General features: G+C 38.0%; 5 protein-coding genes across 6 annotated transcripts; 2 read left to right on the top strand and 3 right to left on the bottom strand.

Moving 5' to 3' along the window:
- Nucleotides 104-3,492, top strand: LOC104781068. Of its 2 annotated transcripts, none has more exons than XM_010505655.1 (6): nt 104-252; nt 371-497; nt 588-756; nt 871-1,042; nt 1,273-1,561; nt 2,044-3,492. In XM_010505655.1, the coding sequence occupies exons 1-6, from the start codon at nt 218-220 to the stop codon at nt 3,259-3,261; spliced, it is 2,010 nt and encodes a 669-aa protein (XP_010503957.1). In that variant the 5' UTR covers nt 104-217; the 3' UTR covers nt 3,262-3,492. The 2 variants fall into 2 exon arrangements, with proteins under 2 accessions (XP_010503957.1, XP_010503956.1); XM_010505654.1 differs by having other exon boundaries at nt 1,273-1,582.
- Nucleotides 3,628-5,155, bottom strand: LOC104781067. The gene is made up of 2 exons (XM_010505652.2): nt 4,694-5,155; nt 3,628-3,989 (listed from the first exon to the last, which is right to left on the bottom strand). Exons 1-2 carry the CDS (start codon nt 4,979-4,981, stop codon nt 3,828-3,830), a joined length of 450 nt encoding a protein of 149 aa, XP_010503954.1. The 5' UTR covers nt 4,982-5,155; the 3' UTR covers nt 3,628-3,827.
- LOC104781066 (multiple myeloma tumor-associated protein 2 homolog) lies at nt 5,226-7,066 on the top strand. Its single transcript, XM_010505651.2, has 4 exons — nt 5,226-5,371; nt 5,711-5,800; nt 6,061-6,328; nt 6,462-7,066. Exons 1-4 carry the CDS (start codon nt 5,329-5,331, stop codon nt 6,772-6,774), a joined length of 714 nt encoding a protein of 237 aa, XP_010503953.1. The 5' UTR covers nt 5,226-5,328; the 3' UTR covers nt 6,775-7,066.
- LOC104781065 (mRNA cap guanine-N7 methyltransferase 2-like) lies at nt 7,074-9,781 on the bottom strand. The gene is made up of 11 exons (XM_010505650.2): nt 9,640-9,781; nt 9,469-9,547; nt 9,287-9,381; nt 9,115-9,186; nt 8,907-9,016; nt 8,280-8,399; nt 8,106-8,198; nt 7,775-7,843; nt 7,614-7,702; nt 7,429-7,523; nt 7,074-7,238 (listed from the first exon to the last, which is right to left on the bottom strand). Exons 1-11 carry the CDS (start codon nt 9,739-9,741, stop codon nt 7,113-7,115), a joined length of 1,050 nt encoding a protein of 349 aa, XP_010503952.1. The 5' UTR covers nt 9,742-9,781; the 3' UTR covers nt 7,074-7,112.
- Nucleotides 10,194-17,057, bottom strand: LOC104781063 (dihydrolipoyllysine-residue acetyltransferase component 1 of pyruvate dehydrogenase complex, mitochondrial). Its single transcript, XM_010505649.2, has 23 exons — nt 16,963-17,057; nt 16,108-16,164; nt 15,596-15,650; nt 15,482-15,515; nt 15,061-15,110; nt 14,931-14,975; nt 14,689-14,762; nt 14,483-14,552; nt 13,883-14,071; nt 13,742-13,786; nt 13,549-13,622; nt 13,172-13,241; nt 12,488-12,874; nt 12,278-12,338; nt 12,160-12,204; nt 11,988-12,071; nt 11,529-11,605; nt 11,396-11,458; nt 11,185-11,255; nt 11,027-11,087; nt 10,814-10,874; nt 10,648-10,728; nt 10,194-10,557 (listed from the first exon to the last, which is right to left on the bottom strand). The coding sequence occupies exons 1-23, from the start codon at nt 17,055-17,057 to the stop codon at nt 10,499-10,501; spliced, it is 1,908 nt and encodes a 635-aa protein (XP_010503951.1). The 3' UTR covers nt 10,194-10,498.

The raw sequence follows: 17,185 nt of genomic DNA, 5'->3' as shown, positions 1-17,185 counted from the left end.
AAGTATTAAATTAAAAAATTAGTAAATAATTATAACCAATGGGAAGAGAGATAATTATTTTAATTTAAAATTAAATTAAAACTTTATCTTCATTCATCGACTTGTGTTAGTTGATTGATTAAGCAGAGAGAGAGAGAGAGAGAGAGACGCCTTCACACCGCAGGCTCTTCTCTTAAAAAGATCTTTTCTTTTTTTTGGGTCTTCTTCGTTGTGTGAGATGGCGCATCAAGACAACTTTGTTCATCATCATAGGTATAGTTAGTTTCTGTCTTTTTTTTTTCTTCTTCTGAATCGAATCACATTTGGAAGGTGGTTTTTGATCTGTTATTAGGAGTTGATGTTTTGGTTTTTGGTGCATTGTATAATATAGGTCTTCTATTGATTCCGACGCACGAGATCCTACTTTAGTGACTATTGAATTTCTTCGTGCTCGTTTACTTGCTGAAAGAGCTGTTTCCAAGAGTGCTAGAGCTAAGCTTGATGGACTCGCTGATAAAGTTTGTGTTCCCTTTGCTAATTTGTGTTTTCCAGTGAAGTTCTTTTTTTTTTTTTTTTGTGAGCTTATGTCTTTGTCTTAATCTTGTTAGGTAGCAGAGCTAGAGGAACAGCTAAAGATTGTATCTTTACAGAGAAGAAAGGCTGAACAGGCAACTGCTGAAGTTCTTGCCATCTTGGAAGAAAATGGATACACTGATGTCTCTGATGATTATGATGATTCCAACTCTGATCATGAATGCTACTCTCAGACAAATTCAGGTTAGAGTTCTATCTGAGTGGAGCTAAGTTTTTTCTTAAGTTATATTGAATTTGGTGGGAGGGTTAAATGAGATCGAGCAAACTCTCATTTTTGGAGGTTTATTTCTTTTCTAGCGTTTGGCAAAAGTTTATCCTGGAAAGGTCGCAGGAGGGAACCGGCTTCTTTTGACAAGATCAAGGAGAACCGGAATAGGAGACATCTTAGAGGTTTCGAGTCTCCTTATTTTTCCTCACCGAGACACCGACAAGGAAGATCTTGTCGGCAAATAAGACGCAGTGAATCTAGGTCTGTTTGTTATCTTTAGCTGTTCAGTGATGAGTAGCTATCATTGTGTGCTTGCCAATCAAAAACCATATTGTGCAAGCATTTCCTTAGAGATTTGAGATTGAAGGTTTTTTTTGTTATCTCCTGCTATATACATCATATATTGGCCTGATGGACTTATTGGTAAAGCTATTGTAAAACTTGCTTGTATATGTTGTGTATTATATAACCAACATTTTTGTACTTTTCAGAATTGCATCTGAAGATTACAAGAGAGATGGAAACTCAGTTGACTTTCAAGAAAATGGAGTTCGCACTGATGTTCTTCCTCAAACGAGTGAAGAAGCATCCAAAACCGTGGTTGATGTAACTGCTGTGAAGGGAGACGAAAGTTTGGACAAGTTGTCAAATTCAAACGGTTTAGACAAGGATAACACTATGGACATCAACTTGGAGAGAGCGTTAGAGAATCGTGCCCAGGTTATCGGGTCTTTTGAAGATATGGAAGAGACTCAAAGGGAGTGGGAGACAAAGTTCAGAGTGAGTAAATCATCTGCCCTGGTATGCCCTATTTCTCAGGTTTTGACCTCTTAGTAACGATCGTATATGTGAACTACAACATCAGTCTGTGATTATGGTATTTTCATGCTTATATGAATGATAAGTTCAAAATGTTTAAAAGGGAGTTCCAGATGTATGTGGGGGTTGTAATTGTGCATATATTTCACTTTTTCTGCATTTGATTCACTAGCTTAGCATCCATCACGAAAATACATCGAGTTTTTTTATCTGTCTTCTTTCCATTGTGATATAAAGTTATGGAATTGTTTGCTTTCCTTCTTCTTTGTATTCACTCTCACATATAACCATCTTGTTCCGGAAGACATTATCTTTAGTTCACAAATATGAAAAAAGGTCCATTTAAATTTAGCCTCGGTCATACACACAACAAGTAAAGTTAGCAAACAGATCAAAATTTCTATGAGTTCATCCTGATCAACATTTCTTGTCCAATCTTGCAGGATTTATGTGATGTAGGAAACCATTCAGATGTGACGGATGAAAGTAATGGGGCAAAGGCCCAAGCTCAGCTTCAAGATTCTATGGTAGTCCCCTCACTCCGTGATACAAGGTCTATAGCCAATGAAGTTGACTTTAGGGAACCGTCTGAAACTTTGTCGCATGGTTCGCCTGATAATTCAGTAACATCACCTGATACGTGTTGCAAAAGTTGCGGTTCCAGATCTGTGGAACAAGATGATTCTCCTTCTGGAGACAAAGGAAAACAAATTTCTGAGAGCCCTAAAAGTGAGTATTCCCATTCACAGAGCTGTAAAGGTATCAATGAGCATTCTTCATCAACTATTCGGTCACCTCCTGTAACGCAACCAAACTCGAGAGGTGGTTCCTTTTACAGTACTACCACTACTATCCAGAAAGTAGAGTATCCATTAGTTCCGCGGAAAGAGGAGAAGGCTGATACTTGTGAAACTGTACTCACCGCTCTAAAGCAAGCTAAGTTGTCTCTGCAAGAGAAAGTCAATAGCTTACATATCAGAAAACCTGATTGTCTCTCTGAAAGCTCATATCCTTCAACTCCAGGTGCATATATGAACACATACACACTACCAATAGAACCAGCGTTTAGTACTAAACCATCTCTCCCTGCTTCCATGGTAGAGTTTCCTGTTGACTGTGCTGGACTTTTCCGTGTACCCACTGTTTTTCCATCTGATGCTTCAAATAGGAACAATTTTCTAGCTTCAAGTTCTCAGAAAGCTATTGTTACCCATATGCCTGAGAGAGACATCGCCCTAGTACCTGGAAATCTCCTAAATGCTGGCTTCCAAAGCCAAGTAGAAACTAGTCCTCCTTTGTCAGTGGATGACCGACTTCTGACCACCCCATACATCGGTGGACCAAAACTATGGTCCAGCTTCAGGGCAGATGGTCCACCGATGGTTGATGTTCCAGGATTCAGACTTTATAAAGGTACACCAAGAGTTTCAGGCAGTGGAATCTCTGGTGGAACATCTGGTTTTGAAGGTAACCAAGTATCCTCTACTGGCTTCAACTTAGATAGACGAGCAAGTACATATACTCCCGTGATTCCTAGTAGAAGCTTGTATCCCGATTCAGTTCAAAGTAGTAGAGAATGGTATTCGACTCCTTATTACACCCGCCCGATTGGGCTGCCTCCTACTGGTGGTTCAGATGATGGCTTATTTAGGCGAGTATGATTCTGCTGGATGCTTGTGATCAAACCTGCATACCGTTATTGGTCATTTTAGAGCGTTGTTGTATACACTGTTTGTAGGCTATGTCAGCTTTGTATGGATTTGGCAGAAAAAACTCAAAATACTGTAAAGAGAGATGCAAAACTTGTGTATTTGATTCATAACTCTGTAAGACTAACCCCATAGGATCTTCTTGGTCGTTGATAATGTATGAAATCCCGTTTTATTGACTAAGTTTGTGCGTTCATATGATCAATTTATGTTATTCAACAGGCCAATGTGTGCAAAACGATTATCACAAGCCGCAAGCCAATGATACTGTGCAGCCATATCTCTAGAACACAAAACAAGAAAGAGAATTCTCCAGAAAAGCAAAAAAGAAAAGGGAGCTTTTTTTTTTCTTTTCTTTTTTTGAGCGTAAGAGAATTATATTCCTTACAGAAAGAGATGAAACTCAAGACTCGAGTACATACAATGGAAAATACGAAATCTTCACCCTTAAAGTTTTCGGTGTATTTTGCTATACAGAACCAACATGGGCAACATTTCATCGTGTTCACGCAATATGACTAGTTTTCATCCCCATCAGAAGATTGATCGTCACCATCTTCTTTAGGAGAAGGTTGATCATCATTACCCGTGGTGTCGTCCTTCTTGCCACTTCTCTCGTTCCTCTCATTCCATCTCGCCCAGGCCCATTTCAGGACAAGAAACCCTCCAAGTGCATATACCTGAAACAGTTTTAGGGGATAATTCAGCTTTTTGCAGGAATTGAACAGCATCAGAACAAATAAAGCACACCACAACCAAAACATTTACAGGTCCAGGTACCAAAGTCATGCTATTAAATTATCAAGCTAGCCATTGACGCTCTGCTTAATACCAAACTTGCAATCCATTGGGGAAGCTGACCACACCGTGGAATAGTTAGGAACACAATTGAAAAGAAGCACAAACCAAATAGCATGCTACTCCAACCAATCTCCAATAACCCACACAAATGAGGCATCAACCAGCTAAATTGTTAAAGGTCATCTAAAGCATTCTAATGCATACAATTGGTAGAACTTAAAAGACACAGAATCATAACAAAAACTGCAAACATTTTTCAACATTCAATGTAGCCAAATGAAACATTGAAAACTAAAGCAACTTTTGCAAATCAAGATATCAACTTTTGCCTATTGGAAAAGAAAAAGGCAGAATTGTTTCAAGTAAACAGGACGCGTTAATCTGAGCCACGCATAGAGTCATAATTATGAGAGCATCTGCCTTGAATCAGCCATGGTCCCTACCATTCACATTGCTCTCCACATAAATAACATAACAAATCACCTCTCAGCTCCCACCAAACCTCAATTCTAAAGCCAATTTCAAATCACAATTTATCTAAAGAAAGCCCTAAAATGAAGTACACATCTCTCATCAAAATCACCTGCCAAAGGATGACGGAGTTGGAAGTCCTGCCGGAGCTGGGCTCAGCTTCAAACTTAATCGGCTCTGCGCTTTTGGGTGGATTGTAAGGGAAAGAGACAGCGTCGTAAGTCGACGACTTCTGAGGCTCCTTGTCGCCGAAGACTGCCGTGGGTTTAGAACCACCACTGGCATCAGTAGCAGCAGGCTTAGGTTTGAGAAAAGGGAACAAGTTGGTGACGAAAGGAGGAAACTTTAGGGTCGGAGATGATGAATCAGAGCCATGAGAACGGTCTTGAGCTTCAGCCATTGTTCCACCGTCTTTTAGGGTTTTGAATCGGTGGTTTGGATTAGGCTTTGCCTTACTTAGTAGTAGGTAGAGATAGATACAATTGTCTGGTGGTCACTTCTCTCCACTTCTCCTCCTTTGTATATCGACACGTGTTGTCTTTTCTACTTTTGTCTCTATTAATTACCCTCAATGGGCTGGAAAGCCCAATCTGGCCCATCAATTTTTTTTTTTCTAATACAGTCACCGTCTTCAATGTTTTTTTTTTTTTTTCTTTTAATTGAACCAGAATCTGAGAAATTCGTAATCATCAAGTTCAGGCTTTATAGTTTCGCAAATTCAAAGGTTGTAACTTTCTGGGGATTTCGATGTATCATCCGACGAGGGGTGGTGTTCGTGGTGGTCGAGATCGTAAGTTTTCATTATTCATTCGTTTTGGATTTCGCTTCTAATTACAAGATCTGATTTAAAGTTTTCAATTTTAGGGTTTCTATGTACATTCAATTTGATTTTGATTTTGGGGGTTTTTAATGAATGATCTAGGGTTTGAGGGTGTGGATTAGGATATAACCATTTGTGGGAGAAGCTGAAATATTTCATAAGATGTAGTTAAATCGATTGGGATCCTGATTGTTGTCCTATATGGTATTTTGGTTTTAAATGAAGATGAAGAACATGAGTTGCTTATATTGATTATGCATAATGGAGAGACTGTATTACTAATTGTGAATATGTTTATAAAATGTGCAGAATTCAGTTGGGATGAAGTGAAGGCTGATAAGTACAGGGAGAATTATTTGGGTCACAGTATCAAAGCCCCTGTTGGAAGATGGCAAAAAGGTACTTTTTTTCTTATGACACTGTACTAGTAGTCATCTTTATATTTCCTTCTCTGTTCAGTCTCATTGTAGTTTAGGTAGTCAATTGTTAAGTTACTCCTTTTCATATCTTCACTACCTTCTCCTTTTCTCTGTGAGGAATCTGTGTGTATTTTATCATATGATTTTACTATCCTTTCTTGCTTTTAAATTTTTGAAAATTGATTGAAGTTTAGGGGAGTTTTGACTGACATTCATTTTCCACGTACAACAACTGAACAGGTAAAGATCTTCACTGGTATGCTAGAGATAAAAAGCAAAAGGGTTCTAATACGGATGCTATGAAAGAGGAGATTCAAAGAGTTAAGGAACAAGAGGAACAGGCCATGAGGGAGGCTCTTGGCTTGGCACCAAAGTCCTCTACAAGACCACAAGGCAATCGCCTTGACAAGCAAGAGTTTACTGAACTTGTGAAGAGGGGTTCTACAGCTGAGGATTTGGGTGCAGGGAATGCTGATGCTGTGTGGGTTCACGGCCTTGGCTATGCAAAGTAAGTTCTTTTTTTTTTCCGTGTGTTGATCTCTACTTTTTAAGTCTGTTAATGTTTTTGGTCGCTTCATGCATTCGTACTTGTTAATTTACTTTTGTCTTTCTTCTCACATTTTTAATGCAACCTTGTACAGAGCACCACGACCTTGGGAAGATCCCAGCACCCTTGCATCCTCTCAGAAGGAAGACGCAGAGCCAGCAGGTTTGCCAGCAGAAACATTAGGGGTCAAAGCTGTTGAAGTTGGACTGGATGATGTTGAGAGGGACCAGAAAAAAGATAGGCATGAGGAAAGGAAACCTTCAAAGAGAGATAAGGAAGAGAGACATGATAGGCGTGAAAAACGCGAAAGACATGAGAAGCGACGCACTCGTGATTCAGATGAGAGAAAGAAGCCCAAGAAAGAGAAGAAGGATAAAAAGAGGAGGCATGACTCTGATTCCGACTGAAGTTAATTGCCACGGTAATGGATTTTTTTCTCTCTGAGGGAGAGTGGTCGGTTCTTGTTTCCAAAATAATAAAATCCAGCTGTGTTGCAAGAGTTAAATCTGTTGGTCATTGCATATCAGATCATGGAGCAAGGATATCAATGTGCTATTGTTGTTGAATATCGATGGAATCATTTGGAGAACTGAGTCAATGTTTTTCTTTAATTATGTAAAGATAATGTGATCTGATATTGTAGCAAAACCAGACAAGTGTTTGTGATCATCTGTGTTGTTTAAAAACCACTTAATGTTACATCATGACCAAAGCATTAGTTCATGTTCATAAAGAAAAAGGGGTATCAAATTGCTTCAGAGAAACGTAAATCAGCAGGGCCTGGTCCCAATATTCCTTTCTGTTCACTAATCTTCCCTAGTCCCTGTGATGAATCTTCCGCACTTGTGTCAGTGTTTACCGGCAATTCTCTCTGCACAATCGTGAAGAACGATTTTAAAATGAACCAAATTGTATAATAAAATCTGGGGAAGGAGCTGGAGATTAAGGCAACTGTTGTGTTACTAACTAAAGCATAGATTTTCTAATCATACAGTCTATCTACTAAAGCCATAGCCAGAATCTTTTTGTCAAGTAATAGGGAAGTAGAGAGCAGGACTTGCCTCATCATGATTGGTAACCTCAAAAGGTACAGGGGTCGTTAGAGGAGGTTCAAGATCTGGGTCAGGTTTCTGAAATATGAATGTTGCATATAGCCCTGTGAAAATAAGGATAGATAAGTATCTAAGAAAGTATCGAAACTGGAGATTAGATAAGATACGATGGCATAAGATGATGACAAGATTACCTAACAAATCTAATGCTCGTGGAAGAAGCTTTCCCCTAGGGTCAACTAAGTTCGGGCCAGCGTTCATCAGCAAACTTCCAGTGTGGGCTCTGATAATGAACAGAATAAGCAATGTACTACAGCCTTAGAAAGAAGCCACACTATATGTAAGACTTTCTAACCTGTTATCATCATAGAAATCTGTTAAACTTTGAATCTCCACATACTCAAGGCCAGCCTCCCTTGCTAACCTGAATAAAAGATACCAAAAAAAAAGAAAAGAAAAAAGAAGATTGTGAATCGAATGATATGTACAGATTTGACGTCATTTGTAGCTGAACTAGAAGCAATGTCACGAGTGCAATAAAGATCTAATTAACTTTAGGTGTTTAAGAATAATTAGAACCCCCAAGGTAAACAAGTGCACATTGTTGATGTGGTAATGCCATATCATCCAATTAGTGTTACGTTTTGCTGAACAAATAGGTGATATCATAGTGCACGAGAACCCACCTGATTAAGCTTGGGAAGTGAACCAAGCAATGGTCTTCAGAAGCATTCTCACCAGAAAATTTCAGCTGGTACCTCTTTCCAAACAGCGGAAATCTTAAAGAAGGCAAAAAGCCTAAGTTCAGAAAAGGAACTATATGGCAAAATGAAGTTTTCTCAGAAAAAAAGAATGCTCACTTTTCTTCCTCCAATTCGAAAGTGATCACGTAACTTTCAGACCGAATGTAGTTGGGAAAAACATTAGGCTTTGTACCGCTCCTGTTGTGGTATGCTTCCACATTTTTCTGGTATTTTGCCCTGTTTGACGAGAATGTTAAGGAGCGCAGTCCAACTGAACAAAATATATAGGCAGTCAAATGTTGAACTTGATGAACTGAAAATCTTATTATCAATCGACAGGAAACATTAGAACAATTAAAAATTACCCATTCTAAAACAGTTCCACACAATATAGGTACTCAAAAGACAAACATAGACCCTTGCAATCAATTGAGATGATTTCTTATGCATAATTTAATTCTAAACATACACTTGATAATACACACATCAAACTCGGTGGCAGGTCTTTTGTGATAAGTTTCATACACCAGTAGAGTGAAATGAAAGGGAAAGTGAAACGCAAATGTAAACAAGGCAATCTTCTCTAATAATGGAAAAGTTATATGCAAGAAGACAATCTTCTCTAATACATTCAGTACACAAACTGGCGCAAGATTCATTTGGAAAAGAGAGATTAACAAGGAAAGAAGAAGGGCACAACAGGCATTCAACGTTAAGACACAATAGATAGAAAAACCTCATTACCATATAGTGGACGAGTCAGGAGTAATACCGAAAAAATAACCCCCAGGTTTCAGTAAACATGCTACATTAGTTAGGAGTCTTCTCGCACTCTCCTCAGTTTCAAAGCATAACTACAGAGTAGAAGATTTACTTAAGGACTTTAGACCATCTCATTCTTGCTATTCTACATTCCATAGGCACAGAGATAACAAACAACAAAATCTCAAACCTGCAAATGGCGCCAACAGGAAACTAAATCAGCCTGCCCCAATTTCTTCTGTAGATGTATTTCAAGATCGTCCTGTAACACCAGTGAAGCAAAAACTAAAAAATGAGCTCCAGATTACTTAAATTTAGCTGATACACATGGAATAAAAGAAAATTAACAAAGCAGGCCTAACCTTGGAAGGATCAGCTTCAAAGAATTCCACATCGTAATTCTTCCTCTGACTCTCCCAAGCTTCTCGTACAGAAGAAATCCCAGAAGACGATGTAGCTAAAGCAAACCCATCACTCAGCCGTACTGATATATTATACAGTATCTAACACTGAGTATATAAGTTAAAAAGGATGGTAACTATACCAATTCCGAAGTAGTGACCAATCGGAGCAGCTTCCCACTTGTCGGTGTCAGGAGCTTCGCCACAGTGCAACTCGCAAACCTAAAAAAACACGGAGAGAGAGAGAGACATAAAGGTTGAGACTTTGTAAAGGAAAAGGATTGAGAGGAAGAGGGATTGTTAGTGTTAGATACAGTGGTATAAGGATGTGCGAATATGTTGATTATGGCCGTCTTTGCGATATCGAAGAGGCGATGATGACTCTGCTCCGGTTTTGAAACCGCGAAGCCGCTCATCTTTTTCTTCTCCGGCCGATGTTTTGAATATTACAGCTTTAGCAACCCATTTATACTTTTTTCTCTTGTTGTCCCAAGATATATATATATATATATATATATAGATTTTGTTGTTTTACGTTTTGAAATTTCTTTTATATCCTAAAACATTTTAGAAATACAAACTACAACCCTATATGCAACACATTACTACAGAATATTAATCTAAAATCTCTCTGAATTCTTCTTTTTTGTAGGATAACTTGAACTATCAAATTCATAATGCTACATAATACAGAATTTGGAATTTATATCCTACTTTTTGGATACAAAGTTTGTTATCTGTTGATACTTGACCGGTATTTCAATATTTAAGTTTTGTAATGGTTATGGTTTCTTAAGTTAAGGCTCCAAAACAAGATTTCACAAATAAAAATAGGCTCAACTTTAAACCCATGAGGCCATGACAATGATACGAGAGGTAAAAAGGACTTGATCATTTAACCTGTTTTGTTTTTGACAGCTCAAGTTATTTATTTTTTCAGGAGACTGGGACAAACAAAAAATACCTCAGGAAGAATTGTAAACCAATCTGTAGGACGGATTGTAAACCAAAACCAAATTTTGGTTGTAGGAACCAAATAGAAAAAAAAAATGAAACATGTAATCAGAGCTCATTAACAGCAGTTCTAGTTCTGGATGTGCACGTGGGTTGGTTCCAACTCCAAGGTTTATTATGTAGCAATCCAAGATCCATTTGATAAACAGTTGAACCTTCTCACAGAAGAAGTCTCCGAATATCCTCAAAGTTTGAACGCAATTCAGACAGAAAAGAAGCTGAAACGAAACCGGTTTCCCAAAAGCAATTAGTAACAAAGAATACATAAAGTGAATGATAGCAGTAGAAACTACTGGATGTTACATTACCTCCAACTTGTCCATCAAAGATCCGATGATCGGCGGATAGCGTTACATTCATCTTCGTTACAACCGCAGGCTTCTCAATTCCTGAAACAATGACAAAAACTTGTCATACACTCGTCAGATTGGTGTGTTCTACAGTTGAATATTCAAAAGGACGTTACTATCTCACCGTCTATTCCCATAACCGGCTCAACCACTTTATTTCCTCTACCAATTGCTAGAATTCCAGCCTGCAAGACAATTGACGGCCCTGGAGTTTATTATCCAAATTCACATATGCGTCTCTATAGAGCCTAAACTAAATATTCCACCACACAAATTACAAACAGCATAACTAATCTTCAATCTGTAATTCAGGGAGCATTGTCAAGGCTATGATTACCTGAGGGGGGTTAATGATTGCGCAGAAATGATCCACAGGATACATTCCTAGATTTGAAATGCTGGTAAACAATAAAGTATGGTTTTCTTGGTAAGTAAGGAAAGTTTCACGTAACTGATAATTCCAGGCGATGCTTAATAACTTCAAACAATGATTACCTGAATGTCCCTCCTTGGAACTCATGAGGAGCAAGCTTTCCAGACCGCGCCTTTTGTGCCAACTCCTTAACCTGCACCGCAAATCAATTGAAAAACCAAAATTAATATAACTATCGATATTTCTGCACATGAGATATGGTTAGAACTGATCAAACAAGTGAGCCTCTATAGCCTGCCATATTGGTCAAACGTCAGAGAGAATAAGAATTACCTCTAAGGATATAGCAGAAATAGATTTCTGGTCTGCATTCTTGATAATTGGAGTCATTAAGCCCTGCAACACATGCCAAGATGATGAGGGATACACTGTTGACGTAATCAGAAAATCCAACAGACAAGTGTACCTTCTCAGTTGCAACGGCAATGGATATGTCAACACTGTCACACATAACAATATCTCCTTTCTCAGCATCCCAGAAAGCTGCCAGTAATTGAGAAAGAGAACTTTAAGCAACCGTAACAAAAGCTTGAGCAAGCAAAAGAGAAAAACCAACCACATGATTGCAATCTACAAATCATTACATCAAACTCAAACTGAAAATATCCTACTCGTAAAGACTAAAACCGAGTCTAACATGCATTATCAGTCATATTGAATGTCACTGTATTACATTTTCAAAACATCTTTACTAATTACTCTCAATGGGGGCAAAAGGCATTGCAATTAAAATCCAACATGGGAGCTGAATTTCCTTAAAGAGGACGAACTGAGGTTTTAATCTAGCTCATAACTAGGGATGGGAACAAACCATGGTTTATTTCTTTGTAACTGAATCATTTACGAGGAAAAAATAATTTCTCACCATTAGCTTGTCGTACATTCCTCAGTGCGACTGCCACTGCTTTGATAACTATGTCATTGACAGACACTTTAACACCATGGTTTTCTGTAGATCATGAAAGCACAATTCACTCTGAGCCTCTAGGTTGTTAACAACTACCAGGATGTGTGGGATAAGGATGTAGTCTACAAACCTTGAAGTTCTTTTCTAAATGCAAGAAGAGGATCCAATACTACATCTGCAGACACAAGCAGATGCTTAAAACAGCAAATAAATACACAAGGAAAATACAAAGGTTGTGAATCACCAACCTGATTGTAAATATAAATGGGGTATCTTCTGTTTTGATTCCAATAAACGTTTTGCTATAATCTGCCAAGTGGAAAAGGTCAAACAGAAGACAAGATATCATTATGATCATAGCAGCAATAATCAATGCAGAAAGTATGCTCCCCATAAGGAAGAATGCTTCAACAGGAAATATTTATCATTCCACATAGAGAGCTAAATATTTCAACTACCTTGCGAATTTGACTATTGGGAAAATCTTCATAATTATCTGACTGAGTTACAGAAGACTTTGATGTAGAGGAGGATTTGGACAAGGTCTCCTTTGATGGTTGTTTCTTTTTCGTAGATGCAGATAATTTAGAAGCTTTGCCAGAAGCAATTGCGGCCACAACGTCTGATTTCAGTAAGGTACCGTAGGGACCCGATGCCTCGATTGATGATGCCTCCAATCCATGTTCTAAAATTAATAGCTTTGCAGCAGGACTGATCTTTGTGAAACCTGCTTTCCTCCCTGTAGGTTTATCTACGACACTGTGAGGGACTTCTTTAACTGTCTCAACCTCAGAACCACCTGTGGAAGAAGACTTGATGGCTTCAATACTTTCAGCATCTTCAACCTGCAACGAAGAAGGATTAGTATCTAATATCCCTCAATCTGCAAGCAATTGCATTTNACAAAGAAAAAGGATTAGTATCTAATATCCCTCAATCTGCAAGCAATTGCATTTTCAAAGATTTTTTGTGCAGGCATAACCTTAACTTCAGGCAATATAACGTAGATTTAACTAGAAGAGTGCCGACCAACTTATACACAAAAGGCATTACCGGCTAACAAATGGATTAAATAACCAGTAGTAAAACAATTTTCTGGCATCAAGAATTTAGTCAGTGTACTTTTGAACTAAAAGACTTACTATAAGGGCAATCGGCTTTCCGACCGCCACATCCTTGGAACCTTCAGGAAGTAGAATCTTAGCCAAGTACCTACACCAAAAGTCATCCATCAAGTCATACAATCTTTTACTATAAGATCATTCATCAGAATACTAATGTAGCAGTCCAGGTAAATCTTTTTTTATTGAAGAACCCCCTACTCATATCGAATCTAAGAAGTATGTAATCAATCTTTAAATCAGTAAACACTATCACTTAATCCAAACAAAAAGAAGTGATATCCACAGATTATGAATGCTATATAGAATGAGCATCAACAGATTGCCTAGAAATATAAATATTGTTTATGCTCCAAGTGATTGCTAATAAGAATAAGACAACAGAATTTTTAGTATACCCCTCTTCAAGGCATTCAAATTCCAGAGTAGCTTTGTCAGTCTCGATCTCACCTATGACATCACCCACTTCAATCTGTTGACAAGGAAATAAGAAGAATCAAGGCAAGTCCGCAAGTGCATAAACACCAGATTCCGTGTGGTGGAAACTACAATGCAAATCTACTCTTCAGACTTGGATCACCAGAAACTAACCTTGTCACCCTCTTTTTTCCACCATTTCGCAATGTTACCTTGGTTCTGCACATCAATTGACAAATAAATGATTCAGGGTCTCAGGATACAAGTGGATGCCTTCTCTTCCAAAAAGCTAGCACAAAATATGGAATCTCATACCATTGTAGGAGAAAGCGCTGGCATTTCTAAGACGACATGTGGAGGAAGATCTGATGCGGGCTGAATGGAACTTTTTTGTTGTGTGCTTTCGTCAGGTTTCATCTCTTGATGAGCTGATGTTTCCTCTTTACCAACTTGTCCACCCTCTACTGTGGCAGGAACGTTTTGAATGTCATCTTCCTCCTCAACCTTGGTTACAATTATATAGTTAAGGTTAAACTCGTATCCATCAAACTTATGAAGCAAATATGTTGACCAAACCCTAAACTCTATACAGTACACCCTAAACCCTACCAAATATCATGTAGGGGACATGACGTGAAAACTCAGTATTACATGAGGTAATATTAGGAAGAAGAAACAGCATGAGGATTGGAGTTATTTTTTCCACAATAAATGTTGACAACAAAACACCATAGATCTCTTTGATTCGTTAACTCTTCCAAGATGTAAACCCAGGAAACAAAAGAAAATGAAGAGGCCAAAAGCAGACTAGATAAACAAACAGGAACTTCTAATGAGCGTAGGTCGATGCATGCATCACCTTTTGTGAGATCGTACTTGGTTTCTTTAAATGAATAAGATAGCCATTGTGCTTACCATTATTGCAATCGGTTCATTAACAGGGATATCCTTTGATCCTTCAGTGACTAAAATCTTGGCTAGAAATCTACAGGATCATGCTTCATTGTAAGCCAATTGACATTTGCATATACTTGTAATGAGTCATATGAATTGCCAAGGTAAAATGGAATAAAACTATAAATCAAAACACAGAAATCATGAACCGGATTTTTTAGAATTACCCTTCCTCTTGACTCTCAAATTCTACAGTGGCTTTGTCTGTCTCTATCTCACATAGTACATCACCCACCTCTACCTGTCAGGATGAACCAAAATTCATACTTGTTACTGAACTTCCACATTCTATTTTTTCTTTGTCAGCTATATAATAAATTTTATCGTCTTTCTTGTATAGTGATCAGTCTAAAATAACATCATACAAGTCGACTGAAGTTTTGTCAACCAGAAATTAGAAATAACACACCTTGTCACCTTCTTTCTTCATCCATTTCACAACATTTCCATGACTCTGCAAAACCCCAAAAACACATAAAACAATGACATCTTGCATGGAGGCTAATTTTATTTTACAATATTGAAGTCCAATTTCCTACCATCGTGGGAGACAACGCTGGCATTGCAAGAACCATCTGTGTTGTGGATCCTACAACCCAAAAAAAAATGAATTACTGGAACAATTTTGTATATTCGGTTGCATCTCCAGTCGCTATATATAAGAGTATGATGGAAGCAAAAACATCAGAGAAAATAGTGCTATGGGAAGTTTTTTGCACCTGCATCAACCAATTTCCTATAAGATAAGCGAAAGTTGCCATCAATTATTCTTATCACCCACTTAATATTTTTGTCTTGGTAACTTTTATGGCTAATACAATTTTACAACTGTCAGCAGGTTAATTTATCAGATGAAAGTCCCATAAATCAACTGCTTAGTTATTCTAGTATGGAATTGCTTTGTAGATTCATTTTATGAAGATCGTTATTCCATAAGATGACATAACAATCTATGAATACCTGTTGATGAAAAGTTTTGCACGCCAAATCGCAACTACAAAGAAAACAATGTATGTGAGATAAAGGGATAAATGAAAGTCAATTAAAAAAAACAGTACTAACTTTTGAACTTACAATTGGCTTTGGAGGCCTATCATCCATTCTTGTAATCATGTCTATGGAGGCCGACCTGAAAATTTAGAACAGAGAAAATCTGAAAAAGGACAAACACCTATTCCCCTAAATTATTCCCCAAAAAAAAGAAAGGAAAACGAGCTCAGTGGATACTAGTGAGCAACGGATAACACACATGAAATGAATTACATAACCAATAACCATCTTAATTTCAATTTAAATATAACCATTGAGTGCCTACGATCACACTGGTTTCTATATGAATAAAATATTGCCCTCAATTTGCAAGGTAAGGGGAAGTCATCATTGTATTAAAAAACTCGTCAAACAAAAAAAGAGAGATCTTAAAGGAAAAATCTACGGGATAGAACCAAACCTAGAGGAAATGATGAAACAGGAACTGGAGTAGACTGTTAATGCTGTTCTTAACTAAATATTGATTTTACAACAATATAGGTAAAACTTTTCTGCAACCATGTTAAACTACCAAGATTTGTGTATGGAAAACATACCTCACACCGTTACTGCTACCAATCTTGTCGTCCAAGTGGTATAGTCCATTAGAAAAGCTGTATCAGAAAGTTCATGGTCAAATTTATTGGATAGCTAAATAAATCACACCAACTTCGGTTCTATGAATGAACTGAGATATAACGACTGCCACGCAAAACAGCAAATAAAGCAGAGAAATTACACTCCTATATTCTTTCTTTTTCGTTTGCGAAATTCATTCATACATTCTGGGAGCTTATAATCCAACATCTATCAGGTGCTTCTCGTTGCAATCTACTAAACGACAAGTCGATAACAAAAGGCAGGTTGATCGAACTGCTAGAAGAAATACGACTAGGCTGATTACTTGCATCAGTGTTAAGAACCACAATGCCAGTTAAACAGGATGGGAAATTCATCTTCCATAATTTTCAGAAACTTGGCAGCCAGTTGGTGCCAATACTGAACAACCTAGAAGATTATCTAGCTAAAGATATTGGAATTAACAGATACTCGAAGGACACTCACTTCCTCTTCAATGCGAGTAACATAAAATGGAAATTTCATCTGACAAACTAGACAGGATAAACATCGTAATGCCATTTCAGAAAACAAACTAGTTTGATTGGTTCCAGCAAAATCAATCAAATTGATATCGTCCAAAATTAAACTACCAAACAGCACTATACAATACGCAATCAGAACTTCGAAGTCAATGGCGGATTGCTCAAAAACGAGAAAACAAAAAAATTGAAATTCAACTGGAGGACCAGGTCGCTTATCAAATAGCCAAGGATCGCACAAGGAAGAGCAACATCAAAACTTAGGCGGGACGAGGGAGAGAGAGAGAAGACGCGTGAGCAGAATAAGCGTACCGAGTATGGAATCCGGAGGCAGGAGCAAAAAGACGAGCTCTGAGAAGCGAGGAAGTGCGGGTGATCGCAGCACGCCGGAAGAGAGGAAGCACCATGACAGCACTTCGAGAGAGAAAAGGGTTTGACAAATCACAAATGGGAGCAGAGAGAGAGAGCGACGATGGAATCGAATCGTAACAACCTTTAATTTTCTTTTTTGGTCAGATCGCAGCGACGGCACGAA

The sequence above is a fragment of the Camelina sativa genome, chromosome 4, assembly GCF_000633955.1.
Source record: "Camelina sativa cultivar DH55 chromosome 4, Cs, whole genome shotgun sequence".
NCBI lineage: Eukaryota > Viridiplantae > Streptophyta > Magnoliopsida > Brassicales > Brassicaceae > Camelina > Camelina sativa.
This window is presented reverse-complemented; position numbering and strand designations above follow the sequence as displayed.